Source organism: Homalodisca vitripennis, unplaced genomic scaffold (genome assembly GCF_021130785.1).
Source record: "Homalodisca vitripennis isolate AUS2020 unplaced genomic scaffold, UT_GWSS_2.1 ScUCBcl_3666;HRSCAF=9335, whole genome shotgun sequence".
Classification (NCBI taxonomy): domain Eukaryota; kingdom Metazoa; phylum Arthropoda; class Insecta; order Hemiptera; family Cicadellidae; genus Homalodisca; species Homalodisca vitripennis.
This window is the reverse complement of record NW_025779804.1, coordinates 19580-42049: the sequence shown is the minus strand read 5'-3', so window position 1 is coordinate 42049 and position 22470 is coordinate 19580. Positions and strand designations below refer to the sequence as shown.

The window sequence follows — 22470 nt, the reverse complement described above, 5'->3', positions numbered from 1 at the left end:
TTTATTAAAACCTTGCACAAATTCTTAAATCTAAATTAATGATGCTATTAGTTTTTCAAAGTATCTCTAGTAAATCTCAGGAAGATACCAATAGCATTAAAACAAAACCATATCAATTTTCATATTATAAGGTGTTTTAAGGGAAGTTCAAAACAGCATGTAAACTTATTCAAGACATGTCGTTAACCATTTGAGATGGAGCATTATTTTTTGTATTTTAACATTTTCATAATTATTATCTAGTCCTTACACATGTATTTTTTAATTTACTCTAAAATAAAGTATTTATGATTTTTTTAATAGCTTTTTTTAGATGTAAAAAAGTAAATAAATTACTTAATTTTACTAGTAAAAACTGAAATGTAACTAAAATCTGTTGTATCCTCTTTCCGGATATTGTAGGAGCTATATCGTACAAGCCGACAATAATATCGACTACACGGAATGCTCTCAGACCGTCTAAACCAGTTTTTACTCAATAATGAAATAATTGTTTGATATCGTAGTCGTGTTAGTTACTAATTTCACAATATATAGTTTGCATGACTCCATGGTCAGTGATGCCAAAATAATCAAATAATGTAATAATTTTACAATCCCCTAGGCCTCTTCTTTCTTAAGAGGAGGTTAGGAGTACAGAACTCGTAAAAACTTTCTCGTCAGAAATATTCTACCGACTATGTTATTTCCTAATATTCTTTAATGTCATTGAAAAGTTTACTGGGATTGGCTGTGTTAAAATTTTTAAGTAGGTATATATTTCAGTTTTATTTTGTGATTAAGTAGAAGGCGAATTGTAATCAATGTCAATAGGAACATAATTAAACATTCATTATTTTCATTTACAATTCTAATTACCTGAATTCATAGTAGTGAAAACAAACTAATCAACTAGGATAGTTAAGTATAACCCGTTACATAAACAACAATAAAACAAATTTAAAAAACTGTTTCTACTAATTGCAACTAATTATAAGAGTAGACTTTTTCTAAGGCGTATAATTTTACTGTAATTCACTCAGAATGTACACAAATCTTATAGGAAATTATTTATCCTAGCAGCTATTTATGTAATCCTCATTAGAAACTCTTTGTATAATTTAGACGCTCTTTGGTGACGTCTAAAAATTATGCACCTCAATTTTTCAGTATCGAATTAATCTCTAATAGAAACTAATTTCCAATTTTAATACTTTAGTTCACATTTTTTACGCTGCTAGAATTGTCAAGTTACAAGTTATTGCTTTAACTGATTCACTCAACCCTTCGTGCCACTCATTAATTCTCAGTGCATCATATATATAGTATACAGGGTGATTCATGAATTCTCCCCCCACTTCTACAGCACAGTTTACTAGTAAAAATAATGAAAAAATGATATATAAACATATGGTCAGAAAACGCTTCGAGTAGCGAGTTTTTTTTTTTTTTTTTTTTTTTTTTTTTTTTTTTTTTTTTTTTTTTTTTTGTTCTCTTAGGACAAGAAGCTTATAAATTGCAACTTAGTCCCCTGTAGGACCTTAGCGCTGGTGCTGCTTTCCGGAGTGATAGGATATTCAGGGTGGGTAAGGTTAGGGGTGTAGGGGCCGCCTCCTATCGAGAAAATCCATGAGGAAGAATTAGGGCACTACAATCCTCAAAGTCATCCCGGAAGATGGGAGGCCAGCCTGGTGAACCAGCCTCTCATCAAAGTAGGCATGGGGATGCACACCTTGGTTGAGTTAACAAGAGCCTCAGAGGTACGGGAACAAACCCACCAACTCCAAACAGCCATCCTCCACAGTAGGCTAGACCTATCGAATTTCCCATCGAATCCCCAATCGTCAACATTTGCGGTTAGTGATGTGCCGCTACTGGACAATCCATAAGGTTGCCAGATTGAAGTGGCACATCGTTTTTTTGCTTGTGCCCAGTAGTTGGGTTTCAACTGGTGGTATAAAACCAGCCAGAAGTGATATCCCTGCTGGAGGTGGTATCGTTAGCGAGTTTACGAGCTAGCGAAAGATTTCGCCTGAATTCCTGGGTAAAGAGTAAAATAAAGCCATACTGAAACTTTTGGAAAGGTTAACTAAGTAAGAATTATCGTTGGATTCTTAGTATTTTTACCTGATAAAGCAAATAAAATAGGTTTTCAAGAACTGTACCTGTATGTAGTTTCTTGAGGATTCAGGTTAAATGACAAAAATTTGGGGCACAAACAAAGTTTTTTTTAAGTTTGATGTACAATACACTTTGTTAAATGGTAATAAAATACATAAAATCAACACCAATAATTGTAATAATTAATTTCTGAGAAAATTGATATAATCAAAGTCTAAAATAACAGAAATAAGTAACCAAGAAATCGATTTTATTCAGTAAAAATAACACTACTAGTTTTAAGCAAAATTAATCAGGTTGGCACGCAACCGTACGCACCTTTTATAATAGACGTTCGACAAATGAGGCCATCATACAATACATTTTGCAGCACGTTTTGTGTATTGCTTTTGTTGCGTTTCTAATTTTTCAGGACTTTTCCCTGTATCTGCAAACAGCCGAATCCATAATAATCGGGCAATTAATTCATCACGAGAATTCACTTTTGTCTTATGTACAATGTCTTTCATCCATCCCCAGATGCAATAATCCAATGGAGATAGATCTGGTGATCTTGGTGGCCAAAGGTGAGGCCCTCCACGACCAATCCCAGATGTCCAGGAAATTGATGATTTAAGTAAACAGAAACGGCACACGTGAAAAAGTGGGAAGTGCTCCGTCATGCTGGAACGTACAAATTTTGTCTGAAGATGTATAGGAACATTCTCCTAACACTGCGCAACTCTTCTGGAGAGGAAATGCAAATAGAACTCAGCATTTAGCGTCCCAGGTAATATGAAAGGTCCATTCAGCCGCTTGGTGCAAAGGCCACACCCCAGAACATTGACGCTAAATTCGGTGTTGAAAGTTCTGTTTCCACACCTCATGGTGGATTCTTCTGCCCCATGAGTGTTCATTGTTGGGCAAGTTATTGACACCATCCCCAGTGAATTGTGTCCTCATTCCGTAAACACAAATATACGCTTTAGAGTTGATTAATAAGATTCAAAAAGTTGCAAAACTCCAAGCGAAGTCGGACCATCCCCTAGCTTGTAGATGCTGAACCTTTTTGTTTATGATGATGATACAATTTGTTTCGATAAGTGACCTCCACAACCGATGACTTGCGAAACACCTATCCGCCTAGAAATAGTCCGTGTAAGTCTTTCACCTGGACTGGCGATGAACAGTATTAATAACAATAATCATCATCAAGTTGGACAGCTCGTTCATAATTGGTTCTAGTACTTGTAGTGATCCAGTTTCCCGAAAGAAGAAAAGTTTCCTGAAATTGTTTTTGGTATCTGGAATCCTCCTATTAGGGGTAACGTAGTTTCATATTCTTCTACAGCACTCAAAGCATTACCATTACAGTAACCCAAAATAAAAAACATATCAGCGTATTCATCTGATGTAAATAAGTAAGGCATTTTTTCGAGCTTGAATAAAACAATCGAAATTATAACTCACAAAAATTTGCATTTACTACCACGATTCACAGAACCCGATCTCCCTGCTGTAGCCTGCAAAACACCACTAATACACAGTTCTAACGAAACAGTACAGATACACCATTGTTGATCAGCTGTTATTCCGTGTTACCAACTTAGAAATTAATAAAACTAAAACAGCATTTCGATGATTAGTAAACAATACTGGCAAAATGTTTGCTTCATTTATGTTTCAAACATTTGATGTAATTTTTATTAAAAAAAAAAAAATACAAGAATATAAAACATGAATATTTTTTATTTAAAAAACAAATTTATTTAACAGTTAATCTTGTTTTCCTCAATTTATCTCATCATTTTAAGGAAACAAACATTTTGTTTTTGTTTTTATTTTTTTTAAACTAAATACCGGTAGACGGTATTGCTTTACCAGCTAGTAAATGTATTATACTGAATAAAATCTATTTTTTTGTGTACTTTATTTCAGTTTTATATTAGACTTTGATTATAATCAATTTTCTCAGAATTAAATTCTCTACGAATTAATGTTTGTTGATTTTTTGTATTTTATTACCAATTTAACAAAGTTATTTGTACATCAAACTTAAAAAAAACATTGTTTTGTGCCCCAATTTTTTGCAATTACCCTGATCTCTCAAAACTACTACAGGTACAGTTTCTGAAACCTATTTTATATTAGGCTTTATCAGTAAAAAATACATAAGAATCCACGATAATTCTGTACTTATTTTAACCTTGTCCAAAAAGTCGTAAGTCTTTTAATTTTACTCTTACCCAGGGAATTCAGGCGAAATCTTTCGCTAGCTGTTAACCGCTAACGAAGCGTTTTTCGGACCCTAATGTTTATATAACATTTTTTTCATTATTTTTACTAGTACAATGAGGGTGCTGTAGAAGTGGGGAGAACTTCATGAATCACCCTGTATACTTTTTTTTCCAAATAATAGTTGTGCATCCAAATTAAAAAGAAGCTGACAAAAATTTGAAAATAGCAGACCAAATTTTGATCTATTTCCAGAGAAACCTTGATCACGTCACCTACAAGGATAAGACGCCTGATTCAAATTTTGAATCTTTAAACAAATTGTTGATCAGATTCGGTTCACGCATAAATAAAATACAATTCATATTAGACGCAACTATTCTTTGAGGGTATGTCATGTTATTTTCTTTTCCGTTTACACTTCCGAGATCACTTGTGATGTCACAGCTGCCCGAAGTGTTACTCTGCCAGTCAGGTAAGGGTTCCAGTAAGTTAGTGCACTGAAAAATCAACTTATTCCATACCCTAGGGTCTGACTCACGTGTGTACGGAAGACAGAGGTGAGGCTGGTGTCACAGCTGCCCGGAGTGTTACTCTGCCAGTCAGGTAAGGGTTCCAGTAAGTTAGTGCACTGAAAAATCAACTTATTCCATACCCTAGGGTCTGACTCACATGTGTACGGAAGACAGAGGTGAGACTGGTGTCACAGCTGCCCGGAGTGTTTACTCTGCCAGTCAGGGAAGGGTTCCAGTAAGTTAGACCCGTTCCTACGTTGGGATGTTACAGTTGCCAGTGTCACAGGGACTCCAGGTCTCACCCTAGGCAGTGTCACAAAGACCTTTGGTTGTCCAGGTCGTTCGTCTGTAACGTGACCGAGATTTTTTATTATATAGATAAAACCACTCTAGTGATAAGGTATCCGACGTTCAAACAAAGAGTTCCAGTTTAAACTTTATGATGTTGAACATTTTACAGTAGACTACCGCATTTAAGACATGATCTGTACGATTGTGGTCGTCTGCAATGTCTTGCTTTCTTCAATATGTACTATAAACTTTATTTCAAGAGAATATTAAAAAATAATTAATAAACATTTTTGAATTACAAGAAATGCCAATGAAACTTGTTGTAATAACGTGGTCCAAAGTTAATTTTGGCAAGTGATTAATACATTAGAATAAACCCAGCGGGGTTTCAGATAGTCGCTTTCGGTATTCGGACACAAATTCCGATACAAAAAATATGTACATGACATTTTTATTCCTTTTAAACCATACCTGTAAGGTATACCAGCTACAAAATGCACTGCTATTGTATGGAATTGAACTTGTTAACTACCATTAGATCTATGACGTACCATAACGATTGTATTACGGATGAGGTCTTATTAATACAAATGTAAAAATTACCCGTTTGAATTGTTTAATATAGGCGCAAATTTTTAAATCATGTAGATACAAAAACAAAAATCGAAGCAAAACAGTTATAAAATGTTTTGTTTTTCCAAACATCATCCATAATGAATGATGTTATTAGCTAAACTGATAAGACATGTAAGAGCCATTGATGTTGATGTTAAACTCGCCAACTTAACACTATCAATATTGGCAGGTATAAGTATGTGATAATGCTTGAAATAGCATAAATATAGGTATACTTGAAGCATACAACATCCAAATCTCTCAACCGTCCAACACGGAAAGAGCTGCGTTCTTATAGACAACAAAAAAGTGTATGAAATCGTAAGAAAAACATGGGATAAATTAGGAAATTAACTTTGCGATGGAAGTGAAAATGTGGGGTCAGGAAGAATGACTTTTCGTTGAGCAGGCTATCTGGGGATCAATCTCCAAGAACACACCAAAGGATATTTCAGATTAATTTAAGAAGCATTATATTTTTAAATTTATAATTACTTTAGAATCATTTTAAATTATTTTCTATAAATTATAATATTTTTAAAATTGTTGAACCTATTACTAAATTTGAGTATACAAAAATAATAAGTTAGAAAAATCAACAGTTTTAGTGCAATTTATAAATATTGTCGAATACTTAAAACGCCCCTTCTTAAATATTTGAAAACTTTTAGTATCTAATTGTATTTGTTGAAATTTTAATTTTAACAATCGCTGGTAACAAAAAGTAAACTATTGATAAAGTGAAGATAAATTGGAAAAACATTAATATGATACAGCTAGTAAAAATTGTGTGATCATTACTACATTGTAGTTGTATCAAATATTGATATAGGAATGTTCATGCTAAAAGGGAAATCCCCTTTAAAACAAAATGTTATAGTTCTCACAAATCTTTATTAGCTATGTCATGGGGACTCGTGTTTACCAGTGACATATAATAAATTGTAAAACCTTTCAGGAATAGCTATTTCCTGTTCAAACATTGTTTATATAGTTTTCACATAATTTATTCCTTTCGCAAAGACTCAATCTACAGAAACTTAATTAAGGAGTTAAATCCAGTCTTATATGTAAATTGATGAATGCGTGGAGAACTAGTGTGTTACTGCAGAACCACAATCACCAGTATGTGTTACAAAGACTAATCACACTTACCGTACACGTCCACGTCCAGTATCAGGTTGTTCCGTGGAATGAACAGCTTAGTTGTAATCAAGTTGTCTCTAGCGTTCTGGTTAGGAAAAGTGAAGTCCACCTCCCGCCAGCTGTACATGACCTGCATGGGATTTCTGGTCGGTCGGTTCGGGTACACGGGGTTCGGGTACACGGGGTTCGGGTTCACGGGGTTCGGGTTCACGGGGTTCGGGTTCACGGGCGGTCTATTGGGGTTGATGTTTTCTTCGAAGATGAAACCATCGGACTCCTCATACCCTCCGTAACCTTGAGGAGGGGGCGGCCTGCCTCCAAACCCTGGTCTGGATGGCCTTCCAAAACCTGGGTTGTTTGGATAGTTTTGTAGATGAGCGAAAGTAGCCGTCAAATAACACTCGCTTATCGTGAGTAATAAAATTAATTTCAACATCTGGAACAAAAAAGGAAATCTGTTTTAATCTTTTAAAAAAATTAGTTTAACTTCGTCCACTTCAGCCACGCTACCTTGCATAACCGGCAAGTGTTTGGAAGAATTAAACTTTCTCAGACCATGTCTTCACTTAGTGGTACTAATGTAACTAACTCTTTAACTACCTTTTATAAATCATAAGTATAGTCCAGCGCACACACAAAAGTATATGTTTTGTTGCAAGTTATTTACTTATTTATAATTAAAAGGGAAAATTTATTACAACTAATATTTACTAATATCGTTGAAATAATTTATAACTCTACAAATAAACGTTTGCTATAATTGATTTTCATAAGTTGACATTCTCATACTTCGGGTTAATTGGAATGAATAAAATCGGACCAAAACGGTTTAGTTTAGTTTCCCGGAGAAGTAAAAAGAATTATAAATGATTATTAAAATATACAGTTAAAAATTACGATGTAATGTTTTTTTTTTTCTAAAAAAAGTGGGGGTACTATTGGATTTGAACTAATTTATTGAAAATATTCTATTTCTCTCATTGTTTCATATACAAATATATACAGTGTTACCAGACAAAATGTACAACTTTATACTTAAAATACAGCTTTATACCTAAAATTCAGTTAATTGTACAGTTCAATTTCTTAAGTGTGATTTTTCATTAAATTCTAAACGCTTTAAGCCCGTTTACTGAGTAAATATAACGTGAAGATACGCTCTTCGGTCGCTGTATCTAACATTTTTGTACATCTGTGTTATCATAATGAATAAATGACATGTCTAACCAAGTCTTGGCCGTCTCTCCCTGTTAACATTCTTGAATAATTGGAATACTAATTATAAAAATATGGAAGCAATAGAACTGTATCTTGTGTATGGTCTTGTCAGTTCAAACAAAATTCGTGTTATTGCCTGAACTAGCTTTCAAACGTTTGTTTTGAAACATATATTGCGTTTTAACACACTTAAATTTATATCCATAATGCTACAGTACATATATGTTCATAATGGACCTATTTTACATGTGAAATGATCTATAGAACTTTGCTAGAAGTGATAAAAATCTTATTAACCCTAAGATAGCTGAGCAAGAAACTTCTAGCAACACACAGTCAACACTGATCAAGAAAACTACACCCAAAACCAGTCAAAAAAATCAAAATCGTTGGGTGTCCCCACAAATGATAACACCTTTACCGAAGCGTACAGGCGTTCAGAAGAGAAAAAGTAAAAAAATGAAATCTGAAATATTTACAAGTTCACCCTTTAAAAATAAGCTTCTAGAAGCCACAGAGATAAAAAAGGAGGCGTTGAAAGAAAAAGCTAGAAAGAAATTGTTGAAAGAAGAAAAGGGGAAACCCCGTGCTAAAGTCCCAACTAAGAAGCCCATTTCGTTAAATGTAGACCTAGAGCAGCCTTCAACCTCATCACAAAAAATTAAGTACCCAGCTTGTGACGAAGAATACATAGATCCTCCGACTGAAGACTGGGTTCAGTGCTTTTCATGTGGATCATTCATGAGGACTGTTCAAGCTACGAAGGTGTAGGCCAATATATTTGTGACCACTGCTAACTTTTAAAGAGGGTGTGATACAGTTTTTGTAATCAGGTTGTAACTTTGTATCCAAAATAATATCTACCTAATAATAGATACCTTTGTATTTTCTTAATATGTATAGACTAATAATATGTGTTGATTTATTACTAAGACAACAAATTCAGATTAATTATTATTAGTAAGTAATGTAAAAGTAATTAAGTGTAAGTTCCACTATAGTTAGTATAAAATAGTTTAATTTTTTTAAATTTAAGTATTAATTTTGTTTTTTAAACTTCTCCATTTTGTATTTGAACCTAAAATTAACTTTGAGTTTGTAATCAATACACAAATTTTCAAAATAAAAAATGCGTACTTTTGCCCCACCTAAAGCGGACCTTTGCCCCACTAGCGGGGCAAAAGTTCGCATTTTAACTTTTTTTAGATTTTCATTTTTTAGCAGGGTTTTTATTATAATATTTTTATAAAAACATGTCATCCAATAGTTAACATCTTAACCTTACTGTATGCAAAATTTTGTTTTTTTTTTTAATAATTTTACTCGTCACAGGCTGCCGTCAAACTTTAAGTGCAAGCTTTTGCCCCACTCTACTATAAGACTGCCGTTGCAAGGACAAACTAAGAATGTTATGGAATTACTATTCATATAAAATTAAAATCCAACCCGTTTTATTAATGTTTTATTGCCGTTATTTACTAAGAATTTAATATATGACAAATTATAACAAATTAAAAATAAAGGGGAGCATTGATAAGCTATTATCTTTGATTGTAAACATGATAAAATTAAACATGTTTGAGTGGTAAAGTAATTTAAATACAATTAGTTTTATAGTTTCAGCTCATTAAATGAAAACCTAATGAAGCAACTATCCCTGATATGTAAACTACAAATGTTAACTATTATTACTGTTAATTATGTTATCTACGTCACGTTATTTTTTCTCCCACTACCACGAACATATCAGTTACAGTCAATAAAAATGCGAAGGACAGTGAAAATGCAGTTGTTAGTACGTCTATGAGGAATATTCCGTAACGGGTTAAAACAAAAAACGGATGAGATACATTAAAACCATCATTTTAAAATTACGTTCGAGAGAATCAAATACTAATAATACTCGTACTTTTATCTTCAATGCTTGTTTTACTTCTTTCATAGTAATTGTTTTATTGGATGTAACAAGAAACTTTTTATTTTCATCGACTAATCACCCACTTTTATTTTAGTTTTAGTCTCAATTAATTTAATTTATTTTGGTAATGAATGTCTAGTTGTTAAATAGTTGTCTTAGACATATTGTATTTTTACCAACAACCACATTGATTTATGGATTTTCTTCTCTATCTATTTATCTCTATCTATCTATGTATCATTAATATCACGGCCTAAATTCTTAACGCGTATTTACAAACATTGGCATGGACGTTCTAAAAGAAAATAGAAAGGTCATGTTCGTTGTTGGAACCAATGAGATCCTTAGAGCTAAACTCATTATTACCCCATTACTATTAGTGTTTAGATGTATATTAGCCAAATTTGGTATGAACGTTCAACGTAATAAATGTTAACATATGATGGTGCTTTAGTGCCTACAAAGACAGTGTGAAGGATACTCAAGGTCAACAAAGTTTTCTATATGAATTTGAAACAAATTGACATACTCGTAAACGTTCCAAGTGGAGAGTAGTTCAGCTCACCTTTTTAAATCTACTAGTCGGCTCTCTGGGACAAAACTAGCTCCGTGACTTGTCTAGTCGATTGAAAATTTATTTTACTGTTTTATAAGTTATTTAATTTAAAAAATAACTAAATTAATGCAATCATTTAACAAAAGGGATAAAACATTTACGAAAGAAAATCAAAATGGAATCAAGGATATCTACTGATGTATGGACGATGAAGATTAATGCCATAGAGTAACGTAATAATACTTTTACTAATAATAATCTTCTCTAGTAACAGTAAGCCTTAAGTTCACCGGCTAGTCCTGCTCCGATACTCATAATCAAGTGTATTCGTATATCAATATTTTACTAATCATTTAATAACCCATCCATCAGTCAAACATGATGCCTAATCGCTTGAAGGTCAGGCAAGCTATTACACCTGGATCATTCTATTCTCTTGGGTTCGAAGGCCGGAATTATAATTGAGAAAGAAACTTTTCTACCACTTATCTTTCCGGACTTTAGGCACTTCATTCATTTTACGTGTGTGTCACGACGTCTGACCTTCTCTGGAAATGTGACAGGTCTTCATTGTCAAATAATATTCGTAGTCATATTCATATAACATGCGCATTGACGTATACCAACACTGCCTTTCGTAGTTACTAGTTTTCAATTGGAGTCTAAGGACAAAAGTCATCTAGATCATCTTTACACTTAGTTCATCTCACCAGATTTTTAAACAGGTTTTGTCGGATATTTGTTCAGTGATACCAAAAATCGGTAAAACAATGTTACGAGATCATATTTTGAGTGGGCGGGGGAGGAAGAGGTAGTGGGCTGACGCGGTAATGTCTCCTTGTTCTTAACAAGGAAAATAAGACAAAAATACTCTCAAGCGCGTGTCTTGGCTGCTGCTTTATCCTCGTAAGGTCACCTTGAAACGTCATATTCATGTATCTGTCAATCTCACCCTTATTTGAATATCACTTTAAAATATAACCTTTAAATCCTGAAGGTAAAGGGGCTTTTCGAACATTAGAAATTAGTAAACACAACTTTTCGAGATCTGGTTCTATTTCTGGTCTCTCTCTAAGTAACTACAATCTACATCTAAATTAATAAATCATACTGAAACATCCTGATCACATAAGTCAGGAATCATAATAAATGTGCACTGTATCATCGCTACGCACACTTAAAACAAACACTAATTATTATAAATTGAACAAAAGAATGAAGGTTAACATAGGTCTCCACGCAATACACACAACCATTAAAAGCTGACCGAAATATACTCAGTATATACTCACAACTAAGAAATATACTCATTGACATACACTTTGGTTATGTATAGACGTGACGAAAGATTTTACGTTGTAATTGAAAAGAAAAACTTACAAATAAATAATGGCTAAAGAAATATAGTGTATCATATGAAAGCATATTCCCAGAGGACAGTTAATATGATGTTTCTCTAAATTTTGCAACATTTCAGCTAGTGTGTGGAGCTAAAGCACGTTAGGTTCCTGATATAAGCGTATCAGACCGATTTGGCATGATTTGTTTATGGGTACACCTAGAATGTAATAATTTAATTATGTTGAGTTATCCATTCCAAGGTGACCGCCTTACAATATACCCTGTATATAGTATACGGAAAAGACCCAGAGCGTGCTTGAGAATGTTTTTCAGTTTCATTTTCCTTGTTCAGAGAACATAAACCAGGTCACTCTATCTCCCTCCCTCCCTCGTCCGCTCGTCTGCTCTTCTGCTCCCTGCATCCATAATTCAGCTTGAACCTGAACCAAAACCAGTCTTTCTTCTTTTTAACCCGACTTGTCGTTTTTCCTTTCTGACAACACACTACTGACTGGTCTTTATCAGACTCTATGAAGTAACGTTTTTCTGAAACTGATTAATTATCGCCACCAGTTGCTGCTTACTCGCTTTGTGTGGTATATTCCATGTTACAGTTATATATTCTAGTACAATGCAATAGTAGCACCGTTTCCTGAAAACTCAGTTGTTACAACTTGAATAGAAACGTTTAATAGAATTTTAAATTGCTATTTAATGTATAAGTGTGCATCTACAAGTACGCTGAGTATTAATATATCCAGACTGTACATCCAGAGGAGTTAACACTAAAATGTAAAAATGAATGTACGAAAGAATTTCGATGATGTAAATGTAAGAGTTTGCCTCTAATATGGAACATGAAGTATCAATATTGTGATAAACTTTATGAGCACATAAAACTCAGAAATATACTCATTGACAACACTTTGGTTATGTACAGATGCGACGACAGTTTTACGGTGTAATTGGAAAGGAAAAATTTAAAAATAAATGAGAATGGCTAAGGAAATATAGTGTATCATATGTGTGGAAAATAATGAAAGCATATTCATAGAGGACAATTGATAGTAATTATTCTCAAAATGTTACAAAAGTAAAAAAAAACTTGCTAGGTATTAACTTCGACGGATCGATCAAAAATATAAAGAAAGCTATACAAAATGTATTCTATAAGTTATACTAAATATATCTTACAAGGTATACAAAATGTATTCTAATCCTTAGAAAGCAGCCAAACGAAATGCGTATAACAACGCCTAACCTAAAGTATTAATTAAAAATGAATACTACAATCACGTGTACAACGAACTGTAGTCTATACATTATGAATAGAAACGATCCATAGAAGTAATAATATTAATCTCATTAATCTCGTCTTAATATCAAATCAAATCAAATCGTTTAATTGCAGTTGACAATATACATTGCATAGCAAACGTCAATTTTCATGTCTAAATTTTTTCCATTCATCCCACATCAAGGCCACATTTAAACTTACAACATTCAAACATTCACTCCCCATTCATTCCATGCCAATTACGCCCACTTTCGGCGCTGGAGTCAGTTTCCTCATCGCGTGGTCTCCCAGTTGAATGCCAGAAACTCATCAACACTGTAGAAAGCGTTTGACGCCAGGCAGAGTTTGATACGAGTTTTTAACACCTTGGGCGTTGAGGCATTTTTAATTTTGTTTGGCAATCTGTTTATAAAATGAACACCTGCCTGCGAAGGCAAATGTTCATAAACCACCGTTCTGTGCATTCCCGAACGGTAGTTATCTCTGCCTCTTGTCTCATATTCATGTATGTCTCGTCCTCTGGTTAAGGCACATTTAGACAAACAATATAAGGTTGTTTCTAAGATGTAGAGACATGGCAAAGTTAACAGTTGCAAATTTTTAAACGCTGTCCTGCACGACTCTCTGAAGTTTAAATTAGCGATAATGCGAATTGCTTTTTTTTTGTAATTTGAAAACTCTCATAAAATGGTTGTTTGCACAGGCTCCCCACAAAACGATTCCATACGAAAGGTGGGGATAAATTAGCCCGTAGTACGCCGTAATCAGTACCTGACTTGGGCAGTATTTTGCCAAAGATCTTAAGACATAAACTCCTGAGGATAATTTGGCACAAACATAATCAATGTGATTTTTCCATGTCAACCCTCGATCAAGGTGTATTCCAAGGAACTTTGAAGAATAGACTTCTTCCAATAATGTATCTGCAACCATAACAGCAGGACCTCTTTCAATATCTATAGAGCGCATTGAAAAGTTTAGGAAATTTGATTTTGATGAGTTTATTTGAAGATTGAGGCTATTGAAATGTTGGACACAATTGTTAAGGTCAACAAAGGTCTGTATTTCTAAATTTTGTTTTGTACCTCCTCTAAAACAGAGAGTCGTGTCATCTGCGTACTGCACAAGCTTTCCATGCAGTAGTGATGATTCAATGTCATTAACATATATCAGGAAAAGAATTGGACTGAGTATTGATCCCTGGGGAACTCCATATCTCAGTGCAGTAGGTTTTGAAATTTGATTCTAAATTTGGACGACCTGTGTTCTATGGTTTAGGAATGAACTAATCCATAAAAGTGGCACGCCTCGAATGCCGTGGGATTCTAATTTGTCAAGCAGTGTTTTGTGGTCAACACAGTCAAATGCTTTTGAAAGGTCAATAAATACACTTAATGTGTGATTATGACCTTCAATCTTCAATATAAAATCAATCCAACAAAATACTCTCAGTAGGCCATAATAAATAACTCTGTTTTAACAAGTTATGGTAACTTCCACTTAGTAACAATCAGAATTAAATAGCTACTATAGTAAAGAGACAAGACAGCGTTTTGAGCGACTTTTCACAATTTCTAGCTCATGCTAGAGGAAGCAATGCTGCTAAGGGAAATCCATTTTCCGAATAATCCCATGGTTTATCATTGGAAGAAATATATTTACGGGAATATTTGAACAATATCGTAAGTGACACTTGAAATAGTTATTTACCAATCTAAAACAATTAGATATCAACGTAAAGATATTTAGTATAGATATACCAAGGGCTTTTTTATAAAAGGTTTAAAACTATGTAACCTATCATTTAAAGCTAGTTTTAGGTATGGTTGCTGTTGTAGCTTTTACGAACAAAAAACATTTAATGACAATCAGTGGTGAACACAATTAACTTTATGTTACACTTCCAAGTCCAGTAAAATAATGTCGGCAGGAAATATTATGAGCTAAATATTGATTCACCTGGCGTTGTCTTCTGGTTAATCAACTTCATATGACGAGCAAGGTGATGATGATAATGATGCCGTGGCATGAAACGTACTCTGAACACACGCATTTTAATTGAGCTGACACGTAAATAATTTATTTTTACGAGTAGTAAATACATATTTGCCAGCAAAATCTGTATTTTGAAAGAAAAATGCCCCAGATTATTGGATTTAATGGAAAATTTTTGTCGTTTCTTTTCAATGCGGTTATACGTTAATTTGGGGAAACAGGAGTAGATCATTCATTGAAACCCACAATTCAGACGTGAACAATCTTAAAATTGCAATACTAAAACAATACACCTCTCTCCGAAAACAAAAGATTCTGATCTCAGAAAAATATTTATTTCTGTCTTAAAGAGTATCGCTAATGGTTGTACGATGAGTCCTAATGTCATTTTACAGGATGTCAGACTGTCAGAGGGAGCGATTCGTACTCTAGGATTCCGCGTAGGATCCACTTGTAGCCCTTATCTCAACTACTGAACTTGAGGGTTTGTCGTTCCGGGGAACACTGTGTTCTACCTCCTGACCTTCCTCGTCTGAGGAGATCCGCCATTGTATCGGATTTGTGGTGGCAAATGTGGTGTAGTTCCTTACTGGCACATCGCGCGAGGAGTAAGAAAAACTTGTCAAACAAATAATACGCTTAGAGTACGATGACAGACTTGTTGCCCTGACCAGGGTGGATGGAGGCCGTGAGTAGCAGAGGCTAAATCACACCTTGAGGGTGTTAGTTCGTAACGGGGCAGACATAGGGCGCATTCTTCTTTTTTGAACCCGCTGAAATTAAGAGGCTTGCGAGCAAAAGTGACAGCCCAGGAAATGACTCGGGAGAAAAACTCAATGGGTCAACCCGCAAGGTGAACCACTCACTATATAGACCTTGGTTATTTTGACTAATTTTTCAAACAGAATTCAATTTTAGTTTTGCAACAGACCTGGTAGACATGTAACTAACATTGGATTTCCAACCTCAAGGTCAGAGCTATATCTAGGCTCATCTTTATTATATATACAATTATGCTTTACATCAGTGCATTGTACTTTATTTTTTATCTTACTGCTCACAACAAAACCAACCATAGTCTTAGAGAAACAAATTATTTTAGACTGCTCTGGTCTATTATAGACTAGGAACCTGTATCACGGTTGTAAGAAAGGTTAATTTATTAAAGTTTGGCACCATTTATTTTTAAAATATATCTCCAATTATTTATTTTAAAACTGATTTAGTTAGAGTAGACGAATATTTTGTTCTATTAGGACAAGGAGCTGGAAAATTGCACTTGGGATCCATTTTAAAGTCTTAGTAAGGGAAAAATACTATGTGGATAAAATAATATTTATTTACTTCGACAAATATAAACTATTCACTATTCTATAGAAAATTATATACATTATAAAAATACAATATTTTTTAAATCTGCCAATTTTAAAAAGACTAATGTATTCAGTATATATCAGTTATATATGAGTATTTTATTCTGAATTTGTTTAATGTGTGGAAAGCAGAGCAAACTGCCAATAAACTGCAATTCAGAAAGAGTAGACTTTCAATTTTTTACGATTGCGTTTAACATTAATTTTCGTTGACCATAACCACATATAAATGAAAAACTCATGTGGACACGATGTAACTAAGACCAAAGTTGTTGTTTTTCTTATTGACAGTTATTACCATATAAATAGATTTGTCAAACAAAGTTGACAACAAAATAAAACAAAACAAATAATTTAATTAACGCCTGATAATGTGTATTACGCAAACAGAGGGAGGAGGGGTGCGCCGTACCAGTTTAACACCGACCCCTTATACACACACAATAATACACGTAATTCATTTTCTACATGTGAAAGACGTGTTTGTAGAGAACTATGTAAAGTGTAACAGTTCTCCTAACTTCAAAAATGTTTACCTGAGTGTAATACTATAAATACTCTTTTATATGAACGAAGACAGTGACATTTATTAATAATCCCAAGGCTACGTTTGTCTCCTTACTTAACCTTGCTTTGCAATACCAACAGCTAAATTTGGAAATATCCACCAGAAAAGAAATGCCACAAGCGCTGAAAACATCAGCTACAGATTTCATAATCCAAGAGCAGAAGAGCGCACCTGCAAACGTTATACGATTCTCACAATTCCATAAGATTATCAAGAGACAAAGTCCAAATATTCGGCCTTTTGCTCGTTTTTCGATGCTGATATAACTATTATTATGTGTATCACTATCAGTTTTAATGTATCAAGCTAAAAATATTATTCCCACAAAAAATAACATGGTTTTCAACCAATTCCTTTTGTAAAGAAAATTCTTAACAATTTCAAAAAATTAAGATGTGTTCTTAAGAAGCGCAAATGAGCTCTGACTATTAATTCACTCTAGAGAAATGTAAATATCGTAATCCCTTATGGATTTTAAAATTTAAAGTTTGGTCTTCTCGTAGCTGTTAAATTAAACGCTGTGCCGAGATCGTGGTTAAAATGTTATGCTTGTGTTATTTTAGTATTAATGTTAAGGTTGTTTATTATTATGTATCTTACAGACCCTTCCATTGTGGCCCGTATGGGCAATATTGCCACCATACCCAGTATGGAGCAATTATTTATATTGCAACCATATTGTGCAATATTTCTCTCTTGTATATTATATTTGTAACTTTCTTGTATTCTATAAAACATAATATTAGTAAACTTATTCAAAGTTTGCAAATTGTTGTTCTAGCCTACTTTTAAAGTACCATAAATCACTTGGCAGGCTGTTATTTATATTATATATAATAATAATATTCTTTATATTTATGTGATAAAACAAACTCGATTGCGTTATTTGTTTATAAACTTTCCCTGTGTAGATTATATAACTGCAATAGACAAACTTTGTAGGCTTAATGCAATCCAAAACCAAGATTGTTTCGTTACATTATAATAAACGTCGGTTGTTCAAATGATCGTTGCAAAGAAAATTTAATTTATTTAGATGTTTCAATAGGTAGAGGTAAATAGGATATAATGCATAAGAATTGTTGTATACATTTCTCTTACAAACAAATTTACCTGGGTTTTAAAGTTTAATTTAGTAACAGTGTCCGTTTCGTTAAAACTTCCTACTAATCGTTAATATAGCTTATAATAACACATATCTACCTTTCGGAAGTAACAGTTAAGACGTTTGATTTTATGTTGTGTTCTCAAAATGTAAGTTATGTAAAAGGTTTTAAAGTATATAAAGTATAAAGGAAAATATGTGTAATTATTGCTTGATTTAGTGCACGAATCTTTCAGTCGACATCACGCCAGGGTTCAGCCTTGGTAACTAATGCAATCAATTTTACGGGTTTGCTAGTTTGTGTTGTAACTGTACAACTCTGGAAAGAGTGCAAAGTGTACTACAAATTAAATTTGACTACTCAAAGCGACATGGCTGGATAACGATGTAGTATGAAACAACGGAAAGGCCACAATCTTATTGCTTTGTAACTTCCTTATCAACGCAGTGTTTGTGGCCTTTGACACCTTTATCTCCATGTCGTTTTATTGGACCAGCCCTTGACTGAAGATTGGATCCACCAATTTAAATTAACCATTTCCTCATTTGAAAGAGTTTTCATGCACATTTCTCTTAACTATTCGTGTTGTATATTCCTCTGATACAGTAATAAACAGTGTATAACCCCACATTGTTTAAGAGCAGTTGTAAATGGGAAAGTTATATAAAACATCATCATTCTGCATGTTGGAATAACTTGAATTCATGTCCAGGCGTTGAAATCCAATGAACATGAAATAATAAATAAAAAGTCATACGTGAAATAAATATGAAATGTATGTACATAAAAAACTTATTTTTATAGGAAAGTTTAAATAAATGGACCTTAATCATGGTCAATTTTAATCAAAATGAACAAACACAGGGTTTTTTGCATGGTGCGGCCTTCACCGTGTTTCAAATTTATTTGTAAGAATGTTATACGGCATATAAAAAATAATTAATGAGAAATCTAATTACATATGCTAAAAATAAACTGTTTATAAAATGATTTATAATATATATATATATATATATATATATATATATATATATATATATATATATATATATACGAGCCCGAGAAAAATTATTAGAAAGTAGTCTATACGCAAAAGTACCGGTCTGCAAAATGTTTAATTAACGAATTGATTTAATGTTATAAAACTAGTTATGTGTATTAGAAATACACACCAGAAAATTTTCTACATATAACATGATTTATATCGGTGTATACGTCACTCTTATCTTATTGCTTAAAACTAACTTGATTGGTTTGTTATGGTTAAGGGGATGCAATCGATTTTGTGTTTGGAAAATACTGTTTACGAGATATTTATAGATTTTAAAGATAAGTTCCCTGAATACAGAATAAACCAAAAAACATAGTTGTTATCACTCCACGTGAAATTACAGGCGTTTAAAGTAGAATTTAGGCAATTTCGTAATCAGGCCCAAATCAAAATGGATGAAGATAAAGGTAGGTGGGTGGTGAAGGTAATGGTGGAAGATTAAGGTGGGTGGAATTTTACAGTACGCTATAGCTTCAGAGAGTGGCTTTTTTATTCATTCATTACTTAATTAAATCATATTTCTTAAATAAATATCATATTATAAGAATGTTATATGTTGTTACATTTTTCCCTTGACTAAATTAAATTTGCCGTACTAAAAAATACGTCATTTTGTGAAATGATAATTCATCTACACACTGTAACAATTTAACATTTTTATTTTTAACAATTTTAAAATATTTTATGCAAAGTTTATAAAAGTACTCCAAATAAGTATGCGATTTTAAATCTGATGTCTTGCTAGACATTTTTTTACGTTTTTAAATTTTGCGAATGATGTTCTTTTGGAGAATTGCATAGCTATTTAGGGAAATAGTATAGCTGTTATACATGTGGTAGAGAGAAATATGAAGGAAGTTGGGATAAAGGGAGAACAGTGGGAATGCTCATGCTGTGGATTCACAGATAGAATGAAAGCGCATTTTATAGTCATTGTCTCAAGTTTTAAACTATAAAGACGCATTATAGAATCAAACAGCAATTGCGAAACCTAAAGTCCGCATATTTCTTATTTTCCACGCAAAGTAATCGTAGTCACAAGTGATACAGGCGTGCGGCGTGGCGCGGTCTCGGCATTGGTGGTAGTGGATGACAACGCAAGCACCCTGCCCCTTACACGTAGGCTACTGTACATCTTCACCTTTTTGGAAAACTTCACAAGTAAGACAGATACTTCAGAACAATCGTAACTAAAATACTAAAAAAATAAATAATCATTTGTAACTTTACTTATTATTTGATAAGTATACATTATTGTCGTTCGAAAACTTAGTCTTTGAGGCTTGTTTCAGTTATATTATTAATTTACTGCTTACACATTCCCAGTTTTTCATCGATATTCGACATAAAGAAACATTTCAACATTTCATGTATGCAATCATAAATATATTTTTAATACTGTGATATGGAAACTAGATATTCCATATGAAAATTATACAAACATAACTGTGGGATTGAGCAAAAAATAATTGTAAACACGATTTTCGCCGTTTTGTAGAATAAGACTGCGGCAATCTAACTGAGAAGTTAGGAAGTTCGATCACAGGGAGGTCAATAAAATTTTCAAATGGGTTCGAGCCGCTTTTAAATGTACGGTCTAGTTAATTCAAATAATCCGTTGGTGTAAAAAGAACTTCCTTATAGAACAATTTATATACGAAAGAACAAACCGGTGAATTTTCTTTCTTGTACGTAAATGAAAGACATATACGGTAAGTATAATTTTGAATTAGTGATCATCGATAATCTCAAATAACTTTAAGAAGAACGATAAAATTTAAGGTGCGCTCTTCCTCTCTCCTTCCAGCTATTTTAGAAAGTGTAAAAGATAAGTAATCTCAACACAAAGAAATTATTACATACACTTGAGTTTAATATTAAGTTTAGACATTCCTTACATTTCAATTTGAAAATAGAAATTGATAAATCGATTATTTTGTTGTTAAAATTGTCTACCTTAAGAATAAGGGTTATAAATTGTAAAATCGGGAAGTAATATTTTAGATTCATTTTGTAGATAACTTGTACTCGTACATCAATAACAATGAACATATTGCTTCAAATGTACAATAAATGAGTTTCATTATAAGCCTGCTATCAAATATCCGACAGGGCTACAATCGTGCTATATTATCTTCAGAGACAGAATATTATACGTAATAATATCCAAATACAATTAAAGAATTTTTATCATATTTATTTTATAAGATGCTATATAATATACGAGGCTCGTAAATAAAAAACAATACAACCGTCAGATACAAAGTATAGTACGAAAAATTGCAAGAAACATGTTCTTTGAATTATTAAAATAAACAGGAGTTTTCTGAATGTTTAATTTTTTTTCTAATAGTGTTATTCCTCCATAAGATGTATGTAACAGACTATAAGCCAAAGGTAAAAAAACTACGATTAAAAAACAAAATAAGTATAACAATTCATTGTTGAAAACTAACCTCTAATAGTCAGCCAACAAACAACAATCCTCCTACGATGCCGATTCGTGAGGCACTGGCGGATCTCTGGTGCTGACTGAAGCAGCTGACTTCCACTGCCACTGCCAAGAGTGCGGTAACTGATAGCTTGAGCTTCGCTAAGGTTGGATGGCAGTGGTTGTGGCGGTCAGGGACTGAGAGATATTCCACCGTGTCATCGGTAAAACCAGTTTAGTCGGATCGGCCGGTATAACCAAGGTTCGCCGACGACCAGTTGAGGAAATAATGTTTCTTTATAGTCTACTTAAAATATGGATAGTCGAAGGTCAAAGGTGAAAATGAGCGATCATTGCTGCATGTACTGTGCGTCTGTTTCGAAAAATAAACACTACCTGAAATTGTCTAATCGATATTGTACTGCATATTAATATTTAACAGAATTGTGACCTAATTATATGTTACCTAATCGAATATAAATACATCCATTTCATAAAAAAATGTATAAATACTTTAGTGTGATCAAGATCAAATGCAATTTGCAGTACGTCCGGCACAATTTTAACAAACAGTAATTAGTATTACGTCAGTATTATTGCAAAAATAATCACCCGTTCCGTTACAAAAGTTATCGCAAACATCACTTTCACTGATTTGCAAAATTGCAGATACTACATGCTTTTTCCGTTATTAATCATAATAATGTTGCAGAGTTTATAAATACTTGAATGTGA

At 33.2% G+C, this 22470-nt stretch overlaps 1 protein-coding gene across 1 annotated transcript in view; it reads right to left on the bottom strand.

Moving 5' to 3' along the window:
• Positions 1 to 21943, bottom strand: part of LOC124372640 (protein yellow-like) — a 31759-nt gene extending 9816 nt beyond the window's left edge. Inside the window, 4 exon segments of the mRNA XM_046831043.1 lie at positions 4987 to 5037; positions 5039 to 5175; positions 6891 to 7317; positions 21761 to 21943. Coding sequence (XP_046686999.1) covers positions 4987 to 5037; positions 5039 to 5175; positions 6891 to 7317 — 615 coding nt within the window. The 5' untranslated portion in view covers positions 21761 to 21943.
• Positions 21944 to 22470: the final 527 nt, after the last annotated feature.